We start from the raw sequence: 24,515 nt of genomic DNA on the forward strand, positions 1-24,515 counted from the left end.
ATTTGAAAGTGTGTCATCCAACCGAACTATTAGGTTGACCCAGATTTTGTGCCTTCCAGTAATTATTCCATTCTCTACAACCCTGTGATTTAATTCCAGCCTTGCCACAGATTGGCTTGAGGCTAAATCTGCCTATTCCTATTTAAATAAATTGTTGAAAAGATAAACTTTCACTCCTTTCTAGCAAGATGCATACCAGAAAAATTATTAATTGGCCATCTTTCAAATCTGTTTTTAATTGAACGAATACATTTTTGTAACAGGGAACATTTCAGTATCAAAATTGCCCAATTAATTCGCCCACCACTGCATACACACTTTATGTTGCACACATAAACCAGATTTTAAATTTTAGTCTTGGAACCAGAAATTCTGATGGGTGGTCATGAGCTTGGGTGACTGGAGAACAATGACTCCAGATGTGAAGTAGCTTAAGAAAGAGCATTGAAAGTGTCCACCATGAAGGTAGTTGTTCACCTTTGAAAAGATAATCTGATTAACCTGACTTAATCAATATGCTATGAATACATCTCTCAGATCCCCGATGACACTCCATTCATTGTGAAATTGTTACATTTTATGTGTTGACTTAGTTAAACATGAATTTAAAATTATTCTCAAGCTAGGGAGAACACTGGTTATTTATTATCGTAAATGTGTTTATGTCACCTAAGGAAAGTGGATGGTCCATAGCAGTTGGTAGTAATTTTCCATAAATTTTTTTGTGAAGTCTGATAGCAATAGTTGCATTAAGCATTGAAAGACATATGGAAGCTGGATTCTGAGGCTCTTCCGTAATTCGTTGTGACCAAAGATTGTGTTTCGTAATAAGGTTTACATAAGCTATTTCTACATCTTATCATTTATTTTTATACCATACCTTTACCTAAATGATATGAAGGACAAGTACAGATGTGCAAGCTTGACAGAGCTATTTCTGGTCCTGGCGTTGGTAGCAGAGAGGATTAGCCACACGTTGTGAAGTATTAGGAAGGAAGCACAGAAAGCCAGGGGCCTCCACGGATGAGCCGCAGGTCAGCATTCCTTCTCAACGTCTCCTGCAGACCGCTGAGTTCATCTTAGACCTGGCGTCTCAGGAAAGAGAAGGTCAGGCTTTACTCCTATGCAGTGGTGCACAGGCAGACACAAAAGACAGTTTTGTCCAGTTCTCTGACTGGCTATCGTTACGTTGTATGAAACCATTGAATTGAGCTTTAATGCAAAGGAAATAAATCTTTCTTATCCTTTAGAGGTAATTAATTCTTACAGCAACCTGTCTGATAGCAATTTGTAATTAAAGTTTGTCAAAGTTGCACCTTATAACTTAGTTACCCAAAAGGGTATTGTGTGCGCTAAAATATAACCATTTATTTATAACTTCAGTGATATATACTCAACACTGCCTCATTTTGCATAATAAAGCATCTTCTTTGCATTTCGTACATGCATGGCGCAGTGAATGCTGAATCCTAATAAGTTGTTTCTATGTGTTTTTATTCCATGCACTAGAGAACTTTGTGAGTTTCTGAAGGAAAATGCAATATATGGTTCTGCTTCCTTGGAGCAGAACACTTACACAGCAAAATTGCTCCCTTCGCTTTCATGGAATAAATCAGTGGGCTTTAGAGCTTGACTCTCAAATTCTTATTTCTATTTTGAAGAAACGATGGTTTTAATTTGATATAATCCTCCATTACTATCTCTAGTACTTTTTTCTTCGCTAGAATTCACGTGAATTCTTTTGGAAATTTTGTTTCTTCCTCCTAATTAGCCCCCACCCCCACTCCACCAAAACTGTCCAAGTTTCTCAAAGGTTCCAACACAATTATTCTGGTCACTGTTGAATGACACCCCTACACTTACCCCTGTGCATATTTTACAGTGCCCTAGCCAACTTTGTCATGATTCTTCCAATCCATCTTCAAAGTATTTTCAAACACAGAGGGCAAGTCTATTTCAGGATGGCTACAGAACATTGGAAACGACTAACGTGAAGAACATTAGTGAATCCAGAATCTGATTATGTAGATTACAGTCACATAGAAATTAATTTCTATGTGCACATTTCCAATCAATGATACATTGCTCACGACAACCATTGTTTTCTTTGCCTACTTTGTGTTTACCATTCCCAAATTAGTCTGATTGAATGAGACAATTGTGGCGGGGGGAGGGGGTAGTTCAAAGCTGCCCTCTCACCATCAGCAAAAGCAGACAGAGCAGGAGAACAAGGCTGCTGGTCCCTGTAGGGTGTCTGAAGGTGGGCTATCATCTGACCAGGAGAAAGGCTTCTCCACTCTTCAGGTCTATTTCACCCCCAGAGAAATGTGATTGGAATACTTATCCAGTGTTAAACTCCATGAAAGGCAACTGAGCAAAGTTCATGACTGCACATTAACACGCACAAATGTTCTGTGAAAGAAAAGCAAACCCCTAGTGAGACCGCTCTGTGCATGCATATTCATGCAATCCTGCCCACATTCTACCTTTTCCTTCCTGCGTCTGGTACTTTTACCCTGCTTCCCTGCCCTCAAGCACTCGCCACAGGGGTATACCAGCGCCAGCCCCGTGGATTTGAGTGGCCATGCAGGAATGTGGGAATGAACACATTTGGTAAATCAGAAGCACATCCTTTAGTCGACTTGTATTTTGACAGACAGAGGTATTTTATTACTATTAATTGTGACTTTCCTAGGATCTGACGTTGATAGTATTATGTACTCTTGGCTATGTTCTTAAAAAGCCTGGTTCAATATTGGGTGATGACAATCAAATTAAACCTCTTCAAACCTGAATACATCCTACAAAAACCAAATCAGATAGTTTCTAATTTCCAATTGAAAATTTTAATACCCCAAATTTAGTGACTAACCAAAAGAAATACGGAGTGTTGACTGGATAGATTAGTGCACATAAGCTGATCAATTCTTGAGAATGGTTGTATACAGCACACTGATAATGTCATATAATTCAACCGGAATATAATATACAAAGAACATCAATATAATATAATATACAGAGAATGATCAATTGAAAAGTAAAAGTATAAAACAATCCGTGGAATTTTCTTATATGCTATGAAACAACTTTTTTACTTGATATTTTCACCTGCTTGAAAGCTTTAGTATGGTGTGGCATTTATGTTGTTAAACTCAGACATTCAGAGGAACTTAGTTCTACCATTAATTTGGCGATGACTATGAGAAGAATTTCTTACCATTGTATCCATTTTTATTCACTCCTAAGTGGCATACTATTAAATCAATTAACAGATGTGCACTAAGGAGACCAGTGTGCTGTGACTCTGTGGGCACTGAGGAGAAAAGCAATAACTTCTAGTTCACATCAGATGATTTGCCAGTTGAGCAGACAAGTCTGCCACACTCCACCTAATAAACTCTATCAAAATAATGAGCAAAAAAGCCAAGCTGGAGGCTTTGTTCAAGTGATAGCATGCCAGCAGAGAAGACCAGCCAAGTGAGTGCAAGACCATAGTTCATTTAAAAAAAAGAAAAATATTCAGAGAGATAACGTTCCCACTGGAGAGGATGGCATAATCATCCCTTCCTCTTTACCTCCTTTAGCCATGCCTTTATTCCTCCTTCTTTTATTTATTATCCTGTGAGGCAATCATAGGCCCTTCAAAGAGAAGAATAAGTGAGTTATTCCCTTCTATCAGAAAGAAAACCATAGACTTAGTCGAGGGAGAATAGCAGAAACAATCTCAGAAATGCTGAGATTTGAAAGGGAGAGAAATGAGATTGCTGGGAGATTTTATGGGAGAGAGAAAAGCAGTCTCTGCTCACAAGCCAGCATGTGTCTCGGTAGAGACGCTCATTCCTTCATGTGTCTGGTATTTAGCACTAAGCAGGCACCCCGCAGCTGCCTTGTAAATGAGTGCTGAGCTGCTTGAGGACTGCCAGCGGGCAGCAATGCAGGCAGTATTCATTGTGTTGGCCCCTCACTTTGCTGTACCTGAGGCCGAACATGGAGTACCATGCTCACTAAACAGGCACTTTGTCCAGGCTGGTCCTGAACTGAGGATCTTCCTGCCTCTGCCTCCTGAGCAGCTTGACTACAGGTGTAATTGACTAGCCGTAGAGAGGGCTCCAGGCTGAGAGAAGCCAACCTGTACTGACTGGGACTGAAGAAATCTTATGATGCCAGATGAAGATAAATATGGCACATGTGCCAAGAACTGAGTCTGAGAGCTAATACATGAAGCCTGCACTTGGTCCAAAGGCCACGTTTACCAAGAGGTCATTGGTGGAGAAACATTAGCTGACCAAGGCAAGACCAGGACTGAATTTTCGGGTCAGTGGGGTGGTTGAGAAATGAACACGAAGGATTTTTATCTGAGTATATGATGGGGATGGATCAGTGAGAACATCTATGATGGTCTAGATATCTTCAGTGGATCTGTGTAGGTTGATATGATGTAGGCCAGTGTTACACACAGTCCCAGCCACATGCCTGCTCTCTTAAATAAAATTCTCCTCCATTTATAGTCTTGGTAAATGTAGTCTGTGGAAGGGATCATCTACAGGGTTAAAGGATTTTAATGTAGAGCAAACTGTGGTCATGCAGGTCAAGAAGAAGCTGAAGCTTCTCTTTGAAGGGGGGAGTGGCTGTGCTCGGTTAACTGACTAGTTCTAATCCAAGCACTCAGGAAAAAGAAGAGAGAAATGATTATCCCTGGCAATGGCAGCATGGCGGGGCTATTTTGAATGTCCGAATCAGTTCTGGTGGAATCTTGTCATTCTTGCGGATGAAAAGCTGGCCTCTCAGCTAAGTATCACTGAACTTTCTCCTGAAAGTTCACCACTGATCCACGGCAGTCGAGATTTCTCTCGATGCTTCCCAGTTCATATAGGTGTGCCATGCTGATTCAGCATCGAGTCCCCTTCCACAGGCTGGCCACGCCAGCTACCAGGTCCCCAGGCCTCAGCTGAAGCACTGATGGACGTTTTCCAGCTTTGCCATGGGCAAAGATCCGAACCTAGCAGTAAATAGGCACCTGGATCAGCATCCGACCTGAAATGGATAAACATATCACAGCTAGTTCCCTGCTCACTGTGTGCCTTCATGCACATGTTTGTAGCCGCTCTGTCTCCCAGGAGAGTGGGTATGAAGACTCCATCTAATAACAACCTGCCAAATCTAGCTATCTGCGAGGTGGCGGTCGTTTCTCATGAAACCAGATTTGGAGGCTGTCTGGGATGGAGGACTTAACGCACTGTGTACTGGAGTGACATTCCTGTACTTCTTCTACTGCCTTTGCACTAACGGTCCTGTCTTTATCCTGAGAGCAGTCTGAAACTGTGATTACAGTTGAGAAGGGAGAGGAGCATGCACAAAGAAGTATAAGCACGAAGAATTTCCCCCACAGACTAGCAAAGTGTGTAATCATCAAAATTGGAAGATAGGTTTGCTGATTATTATCTTGGGTGCGAGCTTTCTCAGAGACAGGAAGGAAAGTGGCTTAGGAGAGAACCCAGCCATTCTTCGGTATCTTCATTGTAGAATAATTGAATATGCTATGCTTGAATCTCTCGAATCTTTCCTCCTTGCAATCCATACTCTGCTTTTATATTCCAGTCCTCAGACCTGTTGGTCTTTTTCTGTACTAATTTGGCCACAAATGTTCTTTGACCTAAACTGATCACCCTTAGCCAAGCAACTACTGCATCTGTAGTTCTGAAGGTGCTGATTTGGGATGTACAGTATGTGTGACCAGCCTAGAGTCCTGTTTAGTCCAAGGTCTTCTCTTGTTCTCATTTTCGGGTCTCAGGTTATGGCTTTGTGAAACGACAAGAAGCCCATCTGAATGTTTGCAGCCCCTTCCTCTGATGCTCCTGTGTACAGAGTGTGACTGTGTGTGCTTCAGTTCTATAAGAAACCACAGTGGGAAAAATCCGTCCTCAAGTCAGAGGGAGGCTTATTCTGGTTTCCTGCCTGGAATCTCTTCATCTCTCTGGAAACAGAGTCATCAGTAATTGCATCTGGTAGCTTCCAAAGGCCCTGTGCAATGTAGTGAGGATGGAATACTGCAATACCTCGCCTTGTATTATAGAGAGGCACAAGTCAGGGAGTTTTCTCTGTAGAGGCCATAAAAAAGGAGGCAGTGAGTTTTACCATGAACTGGCTCGGATCGCCTTTTCACAGACAGAGTGGAATGAATCTGCTTAGGGCCTGCTACTGAGCTATGCCTTTGAGAAGAGTTTGGGCATCCATAAATTGAATATTGGCCTTGCATCAGAGGTGCCAAAGGGCATAGCATTGACCATACATTTGTCCCGTGTTTATTAGGTCACCAGGTAAATGTTACTTCACGGCGGATGATCTTGGCCAGTGACTATGCTTTGTTTCATTCCACAATCCAATTCAATGTCTCTGTCGGTTTCAACGATTGCTTCTGGATGAGTGGACTCCTGTAGCCTGGGAGAGCAACATGGAGGGATGAATATCAGACTTTTCAATACCCGATGTTCAGATTCTTCAGAGATGGGAGTTGGGAGTAATTGACATCTCTTTATATGAAAGACAGCATGAAGCATTGCTTCCATTAAAATACAAAGTTCCTTTCTCCGTGGGCATCAGGAAGACGCTGACCCTCTGTCTTCTGTACAAAGCCCACTTAGGAGAAGGAGCAGAGATTCCCCTCTTGCCCTTCAGTAGCTCCTCCAGCTAGACAGTTGCTTCGTTTGCCAGTTTCATCCCCACAAAGATGCTGTCGGCAGTGGTAAGGAAAGCATATTCATAAGGCAAATCATTCAGTCCATTCTTGTGGTTAGAATGGAGGCTCCTTGCCACACCCCAAAGTGAGTGATGGCTGGCTCTAAGGTTCCTGACTTTGCTTCTCAGTATCTCCTTCTTCTCAGGGTAGATTTTTAGCTCTCCTGGGTAATGGCTCAGAGGCCGCTCTCCCACTTTTCCTCAGACAACAGGGAAAGGATGATGTCATCCGCTCTGTGATCACTGTCTTCATTTCCCTTAGCAGGGAAATGCTTTAAATTCTTTGAAGTAAAGAATTGCATTTAGGGAAAGATTGTTATGATTATTTGTGGATTAACAGCATGCTTCACATTCAAGATTACAGGATGGAAGAAAGAAGGCTTGCCTCATTGAGGAAAGCCAGTGAGGACTGGATATGCTAAATTGTAATCATTTCCCCAAGGACTTTCATAGAAATGGCGCCTCGGAACTAGGATCCCATTGCTTGGTGAGGTAGGTGTGGCATGAACTGTCACTCCAAATTTTGGAAGAGATCCCTGCTCTTTCCCCTGAAGTGAGGTCACTGGAAATGTGTCATAGAAATATATCGAAATTACCTTTTAACTTTGAATATGAGAATTTTCTATTTTTAAAAAATCCTATTACAAAACAAAAATCCTATTACTTCCCAAGGTAATTGCCTGGCAATTGTGTACAAACCTACATTATTTTTTTTAATGTGGTTGGCTTGCTTGGTTGACTTGCTCTGTGTAAGACAAGGAACTGACAGTTTATAACGTGCTTACGTTATTCTGCTTTCTCTTTAGCAGATTCCTTATGCTCTTTGTCTGATACCAAATAGTAATTTTGATTGTCAATCAGGTAATCCAAATTTAACAACACTTTTCTGCCCCTAGATTTACCCTTCACCAAATTAGTTTATTTATTTATAAAGTAGTAAAATTAACTTAGACTAAAAAAATACACATTTGAGGAACAAAAATCCAGTGCACTGAAGATATTCTGCAACTAAGAATTACCTTTATGCCTGGTGATACTCAGGACACCCAAAATAGCTGTTACCAAGGAAGCACTCACTGGAAGACATTCTATGCCATGCTGCAGAGAAATCAGCATTACCTGTTTGATTCTTAAGCCTGGAAACCGGGACGAGTCAGTGCTTTTCATCAAAACTAGGTAGAAAGGTGAGCAAGAAAGGAAGCCAAGTATGACAGAATTCTTTCAAGAAACTGTATTTAAATTTTTTATTTAAAAATGAAGACATACGTGTGTGTGTGTGTGTGTGTGTGTGTGTGTGTGTGTGTGTGTGTGTGTGTGTGTTCCTGGGGCTTGCACTCAGCGCCTGGGTAATGTCCCTGAGCTTTATTTTGCTAAAGCCTAATGCTCTACCATTTATGCCTCGGCCCCATTTCCAGCTTTTTTGATAGGTGGAATAGTTTAAAATCTCATGGACTTTCCTGCCTGGACTGACTTCAAAGCCCAATCCTAAGATCTCAGCCTCCTTCCTGAATAGCTAGGATTGCAGGCATAAGCCACCAGCCCCTGGCAAAAATGAAGGCAATTTCTATGAATTAAAGAATTCAGTTTCATGATTGCCCTGCACACAAATGAGTAATCAGAAAATGCACATAAATGAGTAAATCAGAACCGGGAAGATTTGTGACAAAGCAAGCCCCTTTCTGGTAAGAGCCACTTTCTGGGAAGGAAATCACCTAACTTACTTATATAGCTGTAGTGTATATGGATGGGCAGAAGTTCTAAAGCACTGCATGGCCAGAAATACCTGGGGAGATCACTAGAATTTTAATGTAGACTTTCTCTTGGCGATTCTGAGTGACAGGGGAGAAGCTGGACCCTTGCACATTAATCTTCTAGACCATTCTGTCAGTGGTGATCAGAGTACCCAAACGAGGTGTCAGAGTCATTGAGATTGAACCAAGTTCCATTGTTACCAGGGATGGGGAAAAGTTTGGGTGTATAAATCATTCAGCTATGTTCCATAGAAGGTGAATAGATTTAGTACCTGGTGCCCTTAAAATGATGACTATAGAAAGTATTATGTCATATATAGATTGCCACAATTAAAAAGGACTTTCTTGTCCAAGTGGTAGCCAGTCTTTGAATAAACATCGATTTGCCTTTGCTTTCTTACTACTACGTTGATAAGGAAAACAGTTCTGTCTAGATATAATTGGTGCTCAAATATAGATGAATATTCTATGTACTGATCATGTAATTGTATAGATATTGTCTTTTAGTTTATCATTTCTTTACGATTGGGCAAAAGTAAATGTACTAACGAAAAGTATTTGGTGAAAGTCATCTGTGACTTTATCAGGATTAAAGAGCTGTCTGTCCGGAGTCAGAGCATCCGTCCCTCCTCTCACTCTCCGTCCTCCTCCTGCTGGCTGCTGCCTCGGTGCGCACATGGAGTGATACTTGTGCCTTTTCCAGGACAGGGTGTGGGCAAACGTGGGGAAGAGCCTGAACTGCGTGATCGCCATGGTGGACAAGCTGATCGAGAGCCACGAGAGGGACAGCAGTGCCGAGCGGGACAGCGGTGACAAGGACGGAGAGGTGGAGCCCGAGCAAGCCCATCAGCCAAAGGGTAAGGAACCATGTTCCCCCATGGCTGGCCTGGGAAGCCAAGGTCATGGCCAGGTCATGGCTAGGTCATGGCCAGGTCATGGCCAGGTGTGGTAGTAAGAGGAGCCAGCAGGGCCTCGGCGGCCTTTGCGCTGGCACCAAGGATGCCAGGCTCTGTGCACACTGGCTGGGGTTGGTTTTCAGAGCTGCTGGACACTCTCTCCACTCTAACTCTTTAGGTACCTAAAAATCCACTTTTGAGTCATTGTCCTAAACTGAGCTGTGCTCCTCTCCAGGCCGGAGGCTGAGGGGTGGAGGATCATGGTTTGAAGCCAGGACAGGGGAGAGGCTGTGATACTCCAGCTGCAGTTAAGCACTAACATGCTGGACTTCAGCAAGGAAGCAGAGCCTCAGCGAGCATGCGCACCTGTGCACACAAGGCGGAGCAAACACCTGTTCTTCACTCTTAGAAACCTTTAGAGGATCAGGAGACGCTGTCTTTCCTAGAACGCAGGAAGAGATGAAGCTTCATGCTTTGGGGAAGGAACTTTCCCAACACTTAAAAGAAGGCTTGATTTCAAGAACTATATACACGAGTCAGAAAGCATCTCATGCCAGGAGATTGTCATACACATATGTGTGCATGTACGTGTGAATAAATGTATCTACGGATAAGTAGACACTGATAGACTGTTGACAGATACAGCTACTTGCAAGGGTTTATCATATTAGCAGGGTGACTGGCACGTGCTGAGATTTTAACTACAGTAGAATCAAGCCCCGGGGAATGGGTTTCATTATTGTTGCTGTGCTTGATCTGATTAATATTAGTTACCAAAACCCCAAAAATCCAAAAACAATGCTGCCTTTTTATGGTAATAGGTGCCTCTATTAGATTTGGTTAAGTCTTTTGCTAAGTAGCTTCCCTTTGGAAAGGAAAAACCAATACTTCTGTACCTTCTTTTAGTATGTCTGTTAAAAATATTTTTTTTAACTTGAAGAAAATGAGTCATAAGAAAGCATGGGTGTTTATAACATTAAATTTACACTTTCCCAAATTATTTTCCTGATTTTCTGTTACATTTCTCATCAGGAGTTTAATCATGTAAAATACCCACATTTCTTCTCTGAATTGGCATAAATCATATTGGTAAGTAGTAGCATTCTAAAACTACTGCCTTACTGTAGGTGACCCTTTATCTTCTCTTGTATATTTAAGCCAAAAGTTGACACTAATCTGTAGGCTCAAATCTGATCGATATAACTGTATGTAGACGTTTTCTTATTTAATAATATTAGTTTTATTGGCGAATGAATCTAGTATAGTTACATAACTTCACATGAACCAAAACAAAAGCTTATTATAGCCATGCCATAGAGAAATACAATGCTTTAATTTTTCATTAATTGAATGTGCATTGATATCAACTCTAATCCAGACACTCTGGAAATGAGCTAAGCAGAGTCAGTATGGTGTTTTTTTCCCCATTGATGGACTTTCAAGACTTATGGTTCTTAGACATAGATTAAGGATAAATAGGTACTACTATATGTTTATTTGCTATGCCTCAACCTTTCCATTGAATGAAACAAAGTGCTAAAATGGTTGCACAGGTGCAGGATTTTTATCAGTATCTTGTATTTGATCAATTCTATATATGACAAATGGTACATTTTAAAAGGTAAAATATTTGGGATGTAAATCTAATGTACAATTAGGTCATTTTTCTTTGATGAGAGGCATTGGTGGTCATAATCTAAACCAGATGAAAGTAGCTACAAGTATAAAACTTGCAACTGCAATAGTCAACTCTAGCTTGTTGCCTTCCAGCTCAAGTTGTTGATTTTAAGTTCTCATTTCATTAGCTGTATTTTACCCATTAGGTTTGGCTTTTGTGTTATAAAATCAATTAGTACTCTTGTCTGAAACTATTTCTGACTTAGCAAAATGTTAAATAATTTCAACATCAATGTGTTTACATACATTTTATATGCTATACAATTGCACACAGAATGCATGTTTGAAGGCATCTATTTGTACATAAAAGAAAAATGTTTAGTGTACATAGATTTTTTAAAAAATAAAGCTGTGTTCACAATACCAAATATAAGCTGAAGCTACTGCTTGGACAGAGTGAAACTGATTTAGGAAATCAAGTAAAATATTTTGTGTTGGAATAATTTAATATAGGTTTTCTCTTTAAGAATGTCAAAGCATATCCAGTTTCTATCTTAATGTTTATCAATAAACCAATGCAGTAGTGGCTTTTTGATCTAATTAAAATAATTAGAATAAAGTCATGTATTTGCTTATGCTAAAGCCCAAATCATTTCTGATAAGGCCACGTTTGATATGTACAGTCAACTGCCTCAAATTTATTTGTGTCTAAAAATATTTAGCAGAAGTGATAATTTAGAAAGCTTATAAGATAAAAAACAGCCTTATTATCAGTTTTCTGATTTCAACCAGAATAACCATTTTATACATTTCCAGTGTTCATATATCCATACTCATTCATACATATAACATAACCACAGTGCAAAATACCTGATAAATACAGATGAATGTTTTTTTTATAGCTTGCATATGAGTACTTCCTCATAAACATTTTCTGGAAATGAGATTTTTAATGACTGTAACCTAATTTAGCAGAAGGGAAATCACTCTTTCAGATATTTTATTATTACAGGGAAGTTGCAATTGGCATGTTAATATCACGGACCATCTGAGTCTTCAACTACATTTCAGATATTCCCCTTTAAGTTAGATTGCTGAAAGTAGAGTTACTTTGTGGGGGGAAACCTGACCCCTCACTTCTTGTGCTCCTGGATACAATGATTCATTTCTATTAGTGTGACTTCCTGAATACATACTTTGTTCTGTGGTTTACCATCCATTCCACTATAATTCATTTCAGTAACAAGTCCCAATGGATCTGGAAATGGACAATTTTGGTGTCTGACAAAATTCTGACAGGTCCACTCCTCATCCCACCATACGATCCCAATATGTTTCCTTTAATTCTGTCCTCTGGCCCATGTACACTCCTTTGCAATAAAGAGAACAAATAAGACCTTCCTTTTCCCCACATTAAGCTTGACATACCTGAAAACAACCATCCCGTCCTTTTGAATTGTCACACGTCCAGGCATTCTTTAGAGGAGCAGCCTCAGGCAAGCTCCTCAAATTATATATATATGTGTGTGTGTGTGTGTGTATGTGTGTGTGTGAATTTGTGACATCTGTATGAAAGTCAGCCCCAAAAGAGTCTCTTAAAGTTTTCTATGGAACTCTTTGTGGGAATTCAGGTTTATAATTGCACTTGATAGAATGGCTTTGATTTGTCTTAATAATGATGATGCCTCTCCCCACAAAGAAACCGGAGCATACAAAGCAGAGGGGCTGCCTGCCACCAGGGAATTCCACAGGCAGAACCATTGACTCCATGGGGCTGAGAAACACAGTGTTTGCATTACGTTCGGTGGCTTGACTACTCATTCAATATTTGTAAGTCAAATCAATACACATGAGGCTCTATTGTATTCATAGAAAAGAAAACAAACTCATGTACTCCATTCTACTGGATCTGGATATTATCGTAAACTATCACGCTTCTCTTATTCACCCAAGACTGAAACATAGCAAATCTTCCCTCCTCTGCTTGCCTACGTGACCTACTCATTACTTAGTCTACTCCCCATCCCTTCCCAGCCTTAGATACGGTGTGATATTAAAGTGACAGCAACTATGTATGATGACATACTGATGATTTCAGGTTGCTGAATGGCCCCGGACCCATGAAGCTTATTGTTAAATACCAAGCTTGTTTATAGCCCAGAGTCCTGAGGTCACGCGATTTGTTTATGGCCAAAAGACAAAATAAATCCAGTGAGTGTGAATCTGTGACTCCTGCTGTTCCTGTACAACTGGAATTCAAAACTTCTGAGTACCAACACACAGAGGGTTCACTTGATTCATGAGTGCAAGCTTCCTGGAAACTATCCTCACAGAATTTACTGGAGGACTTCAACTTTGTAGTCCAAAATGAGGAGTTTAACCAGGATATCAGTTGATGCATTTCCTTTGCTATTTTTCTAAAAGTGAGGCAGGAAAGTTTTATGACGTTGTGTGCTCAGCCTGAGAGGATTTAAACAAACAAAGGTCTCCTGACAGGAGAAAAGGTTGCCTTGGCTTTTCCCATAGCAGTTTGTCTTGGGCTGGCTGGTGTGTGTTCATTTCTAATCTGGGAGTTGCCGCAGAAGTCACTTATGGCAAGGGGCACAAATGTGGTCATATTTTAAGGAACGCCTTTGTCCTTTGTGCAGCTATCCTCATTCCCTAAAGGTGCAGAGGAAGGGACATCACTCAAGGGATAACTCAGCCCCTCAGCGTCACCACAGACCATGTGATACACCTTGTGTCTCATATACTCTATGCATCTGGCCTTTGGCACTCTCCCCAAATGTCCTCCATTCCTGGTTGCTCCTATGGCAACGGTGACACCTTGTCTGCCCCCCCCCACACACACACCAATGCTGCATGCTGCAGACTTCTCTGTGACAAATCACCTGAAAAGAGAGCCGACAATGGGAATTCTCCGTGTGTGCTCAGGGATTCAGAGGTTTCAGCCCATCGTGGTGGGGGGGGGGGCGCTGTGGGGGAGAGGAGGCACTGCATCCTAGCCTGGAAAGCAGGGGGCCAGCCAGGACATCTGTGCGCCCACCGCATTCTCCTTTACTTTCATCTCCTCCAAGTCTTTCCTGAAGAAGATTACTTATAAAGTATGTGCAGAAGCCTGATCTGTGGCCAAGCCTCCCACAGGTAGGTTGTTGAGCTGTAATGTCCTCATTTTAAAATTCATTCTGAAAGGAGCCCAGAGACAGATCTGGGTGGATGCCAGACTCAAACTCTTCAAGGTCAAGGAGATTTCTAAGAGTAGGGCTACCAATCCCCTCCCCTGCCCTCTCCCCCCCAGCCCTCCCATGTCATCGTCTGAGCTGTCTGGGGTTTTGGCACAATAGGAAACCCTGTTGGCTGGAGGTCTGGTCTGCTCATCCTCAGATCTTTGGTGAGGATTTTGTTACCCTGCTCTCAGGTAAATTGGAGTTTCAGGCTACTAGAACTTGTTCCTGGAGGCAAATCCTCTGAGCAGAATCCATTTCCTCTCTCATCTCAGGCTTCATAAAGTTTAATGAACGTGCCATCCTTAGCTCTCCTGTTTTCTTAGTCTGAAAAAATGGTGATAACCAAAATAACCATGGCTACATATTTCTGTGAAGTTAGTTGTTTTAAATGAGAAAAAGAGGGTCGAGCACCTGAGTAGAAAATGGCTCCAGAATGGGAAAGAAAGCATGGGGCCCTGCTACAGTTGGTTGATACTGGGCACTTTTATTTTCCTCCTGAGGAATGTTAAGAGCCATTGAGCTCTGAGGACGAGAACATCCTGTACAGGATTGTGGGGAGGAAGAGGGGGCCCAGCAGTCATTCTTTGAATCCTTCCTCTCGTGCTTCACTAGACTACATTAGAGACAGGAGTCAGGGCTGTAAAGCAGGGCTCTGCTTGGATTGTTTCCAGCTCCCTCCACAGAGCTGAGGAAAAGCTCAGCTAAGCCTCATGCATTTTATGTCTGCCTGAGGAGACTCTGCTCGTTGGTCTCAGGGTTAAGGAGTTTCAGCAAGTTTTTTATACAGACACTAAAACATTCTCTTCATATTTTCCTGTCACAGAAAGATACCCAGGGGAGACAAGCACATTTAAGTGCCTGCGAGGCCACTGAGCTGTGTGAGATGTCTGGGTGCGGGATTGATGTGCTTTGTGAACCTCCATATTCCCAGACACACAGCATGTGTGTGTGTGTGTGTGTGTGTGTGTGTTTGTGTGTGTGTGTGTGTCTGTCTGTCTGTCTGTCTGTGTGTCTGCGTGTTTGCAAACATGCTGCATACATAAAATGTAGGCAAAGGTTGAAGAAGCAAAGAAGCACAGATGGGTGGGGGCCTCAGGGTTTCTTACTTGGGAGAGGCGACACAAAGTTACGTGTCATCTTCATCCTCACCATGAAATGGTTTGATCTGCAGGACAAAATCCAGCCCCATGTGAATGAAGTCTGCAAAGGCATACCTCAGGGAAAAATAATGCTAGGCCAATGGTCCTCAAGGCTACACTTGATCCCTTGCCCCAGACAGTTTTAAAGAGAAATTTAAAGCAGGGTCTGTCCCCTGGTGAGAAGTATTTGGAATGTTCCTCGTTTATTGTGTTTACTTCAAAACCCCAGTGCATGCGGGGGGCAGTTACTGTCGCCAAAAAGGAAACCCTGTACTTGATGGTTCACTTTTCTTTGTGGTTTTCTACAAAGCATATTTTCTTTAGCTTCCTCATGCCTTCTCTTTTATAAGGAGATAAACTTTAAGGACATTTTACGTTGCCCATTCATTTGTAATTCTCAGTATCAATGTTTTCCTAAATCTTACTTTCTTTAAATCTTAGCCATAGAAAGACCATATAATTCTACTAAATGGAATCATTCTGAGTAGCTAGCATTTATTCCTAAGATGAAAATAACAATGTATCTATTTTTATTCCTATCTAACAGGACTAGATATCAACTCCTGTCTCTCTCCCCCTCCTTCTCTTTCTCCCTTTTTCGTCTGATTATAGTGTAACAGTAGATTTAGAAGTGAATAAAGATATCATTGTGATTCCAATAATGAAGTATCTGAAATTTCTTCTTTAAGTCCTTCAAGAAATATTAACTAATATTTAAATTGAATTGTTACCTAATCTTTCAAGGAAGTAGAGAAGTAGACATGGAGATTAACTTTCTGCTTCGTAAGTAGAGAGATAAAATCACGTTCATACACAAGTACTTGCTGTCCTGGCACAAAGCAATATAGTGCTAAAACAGAAGATTCAAAATAAAGAAGAGAGCCTTATTTGAATGAGTGACAGAGTTGTACTTCAGCCTGATGGCTGGGCGCCACCTACTGTACGAAAGCCTTATTTTATGACTGGGAATTCTGCGGAAACTAGTTCTACCAATTGGCTTGCAGTCTGTTAGGGCTTAACATCTATAGCTGCATCTACTTACTGGATTTTTCTGTGAGTGAGTGTGTGTGTGTGTGTGTGTGTGTGTGTGTGTGTGTGTGTGTGTGTGTGTTGCCAGTCTATTCATTCATACGTAATAAACATCATGGAACTATTGTAATAGCCAAGTCACTGAGAGAACTATGAATTAATCGCATAGAATGAGTTGGGCTGCACCATCTTCTAAGACACAGGCAGTGTCCCGGTTAGAGGTGGGCAGAGGGGAAGGCGGTCTCTTGGGAAGGTTTAAATGGTGTCCGGGTGGGGAGGATCAATGGGTTGTCCACTGCGGCCTAGAGGATATCTAGGGGTTGTATTTCCTGGAAGAAAAGACCTCCCATGGACCCTTTATGAAGTGCCCCAGGGATGCACGCCTCCACTGAGCACACCCAGCCGTTCTGTGGGGGGTCTTTATCTGTCCTGCTGTTCTTCTGTTCCCAGAAGACTGGTACGAAGAGTTGCAGCCTCTCGTCCTCGCCCTGAAGGACTGCATGGGCGAAGTGGTGAGCCGGGCCAAGCAGTCGCTGACGTTTGTGCTGCTGCAGGAGCTGGCCTACAGCCTGCCCCAGTGCCTGCTGCTGACTCTGCGAAGGGACGTGGTCTTCAGCCAGGCAGTAGGTGCCGCTTGCCTTCTGATTAGAACAGTATGGAATCCTTAGCACCCTGGCCTTGCTGGAGATAGATTTCTCTTGTCAGTTTTGCTTTTTAAAGAGCTACTTTTCATCACGGTTTGGGACCTGGGTTTTCTCACTCAGGGGTGGAATGGCACACGGACACAGTTCATGAAATGTCAAGCACTTCTTTCTGAACAGAGATGATCAAGGGTTCCCAGCATGCATTTTGTTGCACTGGGTGTAGACTAGAGAGCTCCCCTATCCCCCTCTCCCCCGGGATTTGCATAAGGTCTGCCTAGCATCTGGGGAAAGGCAGGGAATGGCTAGGACTTGGCAAAGGGGTTCGTTTGTAATCTATTATTTATTCGTCTCCCTCGAGAACCCCAGGGCCAGGCTTCACAGTAAGTTCTCATTTTATTTCCCAAGTAAGTTTTGAGAAGCAGGAAAACTTGATGGAGAGATTTGACGGGACCTCTTCTTTGCCTGTGCTCCCCACTCGCTCTGCCCAGGGCACCTCTGCCACTGGGCTGTGTTGTTTGCTTTGTCCTCCTTTCCATCTACCTCCCTGGCTGAGCTTTGCACACAAAACACTCGGAGTGGAGGACACAGAAGTGAGGATTTACACCAAACGCCCCAGGAACAGGAACCCGTGAGTGGCCGGGGGGGGGGAAGCTAGACCACGGGCTGGGCACTGTTTTCCCCTCACCTTGCCTCTCAGTGAGTCCCCCACAAATAATGATAATGATGTGGGACTATTAAGTACACTTCTATGCTTTTATTATTGTGCATGATAATTATAAGATTTAAAGACCATGAACCCCAGATCCTTGCACTTATCTCATTGCCACACTGCCTTCCCAAGCCTTTCCTACACAGCCTGGCTAGACCAAATTGTATCCATACTCTAATCCCCATGTACAAATTAGGGTAGTTTTTTAATGGAGTTGGTGATGTCACATAGGTCTTCAAGTGTCTCCACATTTGAGCTCCCCCATTCACACTGGTTACCCCAATAAGCTTCAGTGACGACCTTTTCTTTTTGTTTGTCTGATGTAGCTTGCTGGATTAGTGTGTGGTTTCATCATCAAATTATACACCAGCTGGCATGACCCTGACTTCCTGCGGCAGCTTGCCACGGTGGGGCTGGTCGTGCAGTATGAAGGCCTGCTGAGTACCTACAGTGAGTGTCGCCTCCCTGCCCCCGGGTCTCCTCTGAGGACTGTGCACACACAGCCGTTTCCAGGGAAGCACTGAAATGAGTTTACCATTGTGCCACGGGGTCTTGCACTCTCTCACCTTGTAACTTGCTTTTGCCTTGTATTAGGTTTTGAAAATGGAGTTATGCATCATTTCATAGCAACCATCTGGATCTGGATTAAATATATAGAAAAAATACTTTGCCAACATGATTTTAATGACTGGATGTTTAAAGTCTCAGGCCCTGTTCAAGCCTCATGTGCATAGACATGCGTCTAGTCCGAATCAGAGTGTTCTAGATACGCACTCCAGGTTTCTAAGACTTTTATATCAGTTATTAGTGAGTGTATCTTAGTTTACATCTGAAATCGCAGTTTGAATTCATTGTATTAGGTATGTTACCAAAATTAACTTTATCTTTATAATAGTGCTCTCTTCGAGGTAGGACTCCTAGGAAAAGCTGAAAATTATACATGTCACTTTTGAGCAGGGCTGGTCTAGACCTCCCTTATTTCCCTCTGGCTTTAGTGATCCGTGGATAAGCACAAATCTAGAATGATCTTGATAATCCTTGTGTCTATTGTTTACCAAAAGACACATTTCTGAAAGGCATCTCTATTACAAATAGAAAGCTATCTGTATGTGCGCTTTGTGTTACAAAAGGGTTAAAATGTCTCTCCAGCATCCCAGAAAGAGTGTACATTCTTCTTCCGCCTTGACTTCCAAAGACCATCCAAACAGCTCTGGTTTCACTGATGAAAGCCCCAGCCTGTGAGGGCGAGCAAGTCCAGTGGAGCCACTCATTGAATGCTAGGACCCATTCCAGCCAGGAGCTAGGTCCCCAGTGAACCCCATCTTTTTAATAATCTGTAACAAGGCACTGTTCCCTCGGTTTAGGTGATGAAGTTGGGATGCTGGAAGACATGGCTGTTGGCATTTCAGATCTGAAGAAAGTTGCATTTAAAATTGTTGAAGGCGAGTCCAATGATGTCTTGCCAGTTATAACAGGAAGACGGTGAGTGATACCCAGTTCCTAAAAACACAGAATTTGTAGACTTGTTATATCCACTCATAGCAAAGAAAAGAAAAATAGGTGATAGGAAAGAGAGGGTCTTATAAAACTTGTAGAAGTTTCCTAAATATGTATATATTGTACATGGAACTGTTTCCGTATGATACACGTGAAATTTGAAAGAATAATTTGTTCAAGCTATATGGTCATTATAAACTGCTATGTTAAATGAAAATTATTTGGACAACTACTTAAAATATTTAAAATTTTTAAAAAACGAATCTGAAGACAAAGGGCAAAAAAGATAGCATTTTTGAAAAGATCATTTTTTCTTTATTACTGTCTGGTCTAAAGCTCTGGATGTTTTCCTTTTGCGGGAACCATTGAGTTAATAGCTTCATAATTCTTGAGATGACTTTAAATTAAACTCAGTTAAGAGCAGTAACATTTTAGGAGAGATATATTCCTATATTAGGCTGTATGCCACCATTTTTCTTAATTATTTTTGACAATTCACTCTTAGACTGCGAGGTTTCCGAGAAAGGTTTTAAATAAATAGTTTCAAAGGTCAGTATAGGATGGGCCAAATACCAGAGATAATGTGAAGAATTCCATGGGTGTCCTACGAGACTGAGAAGAGTGAGGGAATGGGTTGGTGAAAATGGAGATATTGCTCAAGATCCATGGTATTCATAAATGCTTTGTTAAATGGCAACTCCTGTGTACAACTACTTAAAAATAATGCAAAATTAAGTTATACAAAAGAAATATGATTGGGTGTCAAACCTCTGGTAGAATATATCCTGTAATAAGCTGGTGAATTTAACCAGATGTCCTCCAGCCTTCGGCCGTCATGGTGTTAGCACTTTGCAGGAGTTAATATTCTGGAAACCCCCAGTTCTCAATGAAAATATGAGAACCTACAAAGAGCCATAGCTCTTTGCATGTTGGAGGAAGATGGAGACAGGAAGCTCAAAAAATGCTTCAGTGTGAACTTGTTTTCCTGATTGTGTTTGTCTAAGAATGGTTAACTTGAATTTCATACACCCACATGATTCGATAAAAGGTGACTTTCTTTTAAATACCCTCATGAAACTAACTGTGTCACCTGGAAATGAATGCTTTCTTTGCCTGTCATTAGAAGAGGAAGAAATAATACTGCTCACCTGGAAAATAGCACAATTCTATATATAACTGCGAGGTTTATTATAAAAATAAGATGTTATTTATTACATATAGACTACATAGGTAGCATATATACTATATTATTACATGTATGCTACATACTACGTATAATATATACATATATATTACATATATGCTATGTGTATAACATATATGGAGTATATATGCAATATATACTATATATGATATATATGTGCACACATACATATTTATAGTGCCATGTGACTTAGTAATGGGATAGGGTTTTTTTGAGTGAACAGACAACATAAGAAGTAAGCATATAGCAGCCATTCTTAAGCTAGTGTTATATCCCACTTCTTTTACTTTGTGTTTCCTTGAATCTAAAAGAACACACGGCCCATGTAGTAGGTGACCCTGCTTCTTCCTTCTCCTCTCTCCCAGGGAACACTATGTGGTGGAAGTCAAGCTCCCGGCTCCCATGTTTGAATCACTCCCGCTCCCAATCAAGGAAGGGCAGCTGCTTCACGTGCATCCAGTGCTTTTCAACGTGGGAATCAACGAGCAGCAAACCCTTGCCGAGAGGTAAGCTTCGGGTAGAAGCATCCGGGCTGGCATCCAGTGGGCCTCTTCTGCTTTTAGGGTAGATGGAAGAATCCCCGTGTTTCTGCACATGGATTTCACATGTGCTCATAGGGAACAGTTTCCTTTAAAAAAAAAACAAAACAACACAACAGAATCAAGATAATTTGACATAAAGGCAAAATATTCAAAATGAAGAATTTCTGTCCCAAATCAAAAGTTTAAGTATGTCAAAAAATACAGAAAAATAATTAATGCCATAAGTTATGTTCTTCATGTTCCAAAAACCTATGTGTATACCGAACTTGAGAATGTTATATATAGAGATATATGTGTATAGGCACACACATAAATATAGATATATACATGTATTAATCTTGTAATCCCAGCTAGATGTTATGCTATGTAAGATTTTTCTAGACCAGCCAGAAACACTGAAGCATGCCTGAAATGCTACCATGAAGTTGGAGATAGGAAGATCAAGGTTTGAGGCCATATGGACAAAAGTACTACCTTTAAAAAACATTTCTAAAAGCCAAAAGGACTGAGTCATGACTGACTCAAGTGGTAGACTTCTTGTTTAGTAACCCCAAGACCCTAAATTCAATCCACAGTACTGCCAAACAAACAACAAAATCTGTGCCTGAAATAGCCTAGCTAAAAAACAGCTGCGGCATAATTTTGATGTGTGTTTGTAGGAGACTTGCTCAGTCAAACAATAAGCAATTGTATGCAATGCCATGATTCCTTATCAGAATACTGTTTTGAGCAAAGAATTTAAGCCTTCACCTTGCATGGTTCTCTGCTGGGAATCGAAGAAAAATTGTCTAATAATTAAATTTCATAAACATAATTGTAAAGGAACTTTAGAGATTCGAGTTATTACAGGCACATTTTGGAGAGTTTGGTAAAATGCTTTCCTGTGTACCAGTCAGGTTTCTGTGTCTCCTCCCCCAGAGTTTTAATTTGCCCAGAATATGCCTGCCTAGTGCTTGATAAGTGTATCTTAGGTCTTTACTAATCTCTTTTTCTTACTAAATATTCTACTGTAATTATAGTCCCCCTGTATTGGATGATACTCCGAATGCCTCTTGTCATGTATTATTTTCGAATTATTTCTTTTTCTCTCCCTCATACTTAAAAGATGTTTCCTGTGCAATACAGATTTGAATCATTCTCGGTTTCCAGTTAAAGCAGACGAGACGGCTTTGTGCTGCATGTTGAGTTTCAAGCATGTGTGGAAGCTGTTCATGTCTTTTGCCTTAACCTGCATAAATCAGAAATCTAATCTTAACCAGTATATTGTATAAAAAGATTTCTTTGATAATTAAACACGTTCAGTAGTAATAACCAGATTCCAGTTATTGATTTATCATGAGGAGTGACATTCTTGAATATAATGAGAGAATTCAGGGAGAAAAAAAACAGAATCAGTATGCTAAAAGGTAACCCAGAACACAGGGTCTTTGGGGTATTCGTGAATAAATTAGAGCCTATGTCTGGCCTTAATGTGAAACTCTTCCACTTAGACTTTATAAGGGCTAGTTCATGTTTTCCAGAGATAATTAATTTATAGATTTGATTATTTCTATCACTCATTGTGACTGTTTCCTTTACCAGTAATTTCATTTAAGCAGTATTTCTTTGTCTGTGTTTGGTGTCACCCACTTGTAATCCCAGCTATGCACTATGCAGGAGAATGGGATGAGAGAATTATGGCATCTCGACATCTGTCGAGGAAAAAGTATTAGTGAGCCCGTAGCTCAGTAATCTGGGCATGGTAGTGCATGCCTAGCATTGCAGGTATGTGGGACAGACGCAGGAGGATCCAGGTCTGTGGCTAGGCAGCCCAGCAAAATAGTGGGCAACTCTACCTGAAAAGCAAATTATAGCAAAAAGGTTTGGAGGCAAAGCTCAAGTGATAAGAGAACTTGCCAAGTGCACGGTCCTTGTTCAAGCTCTAGTAGAATAGTGACAGCCATAGCAAAAGAAAGGAAGACAAGGAAGAAATAAGGGAGGGAGGAAGGGAGGAAGGAAGGAAAGAAGGTAGGAAGGAAGGAAGGAGAAAAAGAAGTCTGTGTGGAGCCTTGTTTTAGAGGTTAAAATAATGGGGCAGGCCTTTGACTTTATAGGAAGAGGATGTGCTCTCGAGTTCAGTGAGCTGACACGATGAAGTGTGCGTTAGGCTAATTTCCAGCATTTTATTTGTTGCACAGTCCATTGCCTGAGTGATAGTCAATAAATATTTGCTGAATGAGTTAATGATCGGAACGTTTTGTAAAGGATGGGTTGGAAAGGAGGGAGACAGAGAGCACAGTTCTTGGGCATTTGGAAGGGCTTAAGAGAAAAGTTGCATATATTATAATAGTAAAGAAAAAGTAGAAAAGAAGATAGAAAGAAGAGGTACCAGATGTTTGGAAAGCTCAGTGGACAGTGAATAAGATTGAGACCCTCAAGTGCTGTGTGAACTTGACAGAATGTGGTGGTCAGGGCTTGGAATCGGTTTTAGTTTTTATTGTGTTATGTTTGAGGTAGGAGAATTCACGCTGAAAATCCAGAAATACAGGTTTGCACAGAGGAACCAACTGGAAGCCACGTTCACAGCATTCTTTTTTAAAAATAGACATAGATTCTTAAGTTTGAAATTCGCAAAAGAGAAGCCAAGTTCAGGGAGATGAAAGGAAAAGAGTTATCTCAGAGATGATGTAGGAAAATGCTGGTTGCTGCCCTGGCTTCATGGAGAGGATGTAAATGTCAGCAAAGGTGAACTCGTCTCCAGAGGCTCCACGTGACGCCAGCAGCTGACAACCTGCCATGTGCGGAACTCTCTCATATTCCCGTCTCTTCTAAGGAAGGGGAGGGAGGAAAAGTGAAACATGAGAGAGGATGTCCTCTGCAGAGGTTAAGAAAACGATAACATAACTGAATGTCCATCGTGCATACAGAAAAGAGGGGTTGCCTCTCTCCCGATCGTTCATCTACGTCCACATGGAATGAGGGAAGACTATTTTGGTGTCATCAAAAGCAATCGATCACATTAGCACGTTTAAAATCAACCTTATTGCCTAAAATAATGGAGACTCTTCCTTAGGAAATGGTTGCCAGTTATTTTTCAAGGAAACATAGCAATTGTTACTCTTTCTTCATCACATATAACACGCAACGACTTGCTTTTTCTTTTCTTCTTCTGGTTTTTAGATTTGGTGATGTCTCTTTGCAAGAAAGCATTAACCAGGAAAATTTCGAGCTTTTAAAAGAATATTATTCAATATTTATGGAAAAGATGCCTCCCGACTGTAAGTATATCAGTTACAGAGCACATTACCAATAATTTCCTTTATTGTAAATCTTCAGGGAAGGTTAAAAAAATGAGAGAGGCCAATGAGGAGAGAGGAGCATGGAATGGAGTCTGGGAGTGAGGCTGAGGTTATGTGAACCAAGAGATGAATTGCCAAAGTGACATGGTGCGAGCACGTGCCTCTGACCTTGAGTGAACTCTTGAACCTGCCTAGCTGCTCATGCCAGCTTGCTCACCCGAGTGCCAATGGAAAATACCGAGTGCTA

The 24,515-nt window shown here is 41.3% G+C and overlaps 1 protein-coding gene across 5 annotated transcripts in view; it reads left to right on the forward strand.

The window, feature by feature from the left end:
• Window positions 1-24,515, forward strand: part of Inpp4b (inositol polyphosphate-4-phosphatase type II B) — a 461,147-nt gene that overhangs the window by 389,776 nt on the left and 46,856 nt on the right. For all 5 annotated transcript variants that reach the window (XM_090356905.1, XM_090356906.1, XM_090356907.1 and 2 more), the window contains 6 exons: window positions 9,190-9,343; window positions 16,845-17,017; window positions 18,074-18,197; window positions 19,112-19,229; window positions 20,814-20,954; window positions 24,150-24,247. In XM_090356905.1, the coding sequence (XP_090213031.1) occupies window positions 9,190-9,343; window positions 16,845-17,017; window positions 18,074-18,197; window positions 19,112-19,229; window positions 20,814-20,954; window positions 24,150-24,247 (808 nt within the window). The remainder of the gene's footprint in view (window positions 1-9,189; window positions 9,344-16,844; window positions 17,018-18,073; window positions 18,198-19,111; window positions 19,230-20,813; window positions 20,955-24,149; window positions 24,248-24,515) is intronic.

Source organism: Megascapheus bottae, chromosome 23 (assembly GCF_031878675.1).
Source record: "Megascapheus bottae isolate mThoBot1 chromosome 23, mThoBot2.hap1, whole genome shotgun sequence".
Classification (NCBI taxonomy): domain Eukaryota; kingdom Metazoa; phylum Chordata; class Mammalia; order Rodentia; family Geomyidae; genus Megascapheus; species Megascapheus bottae.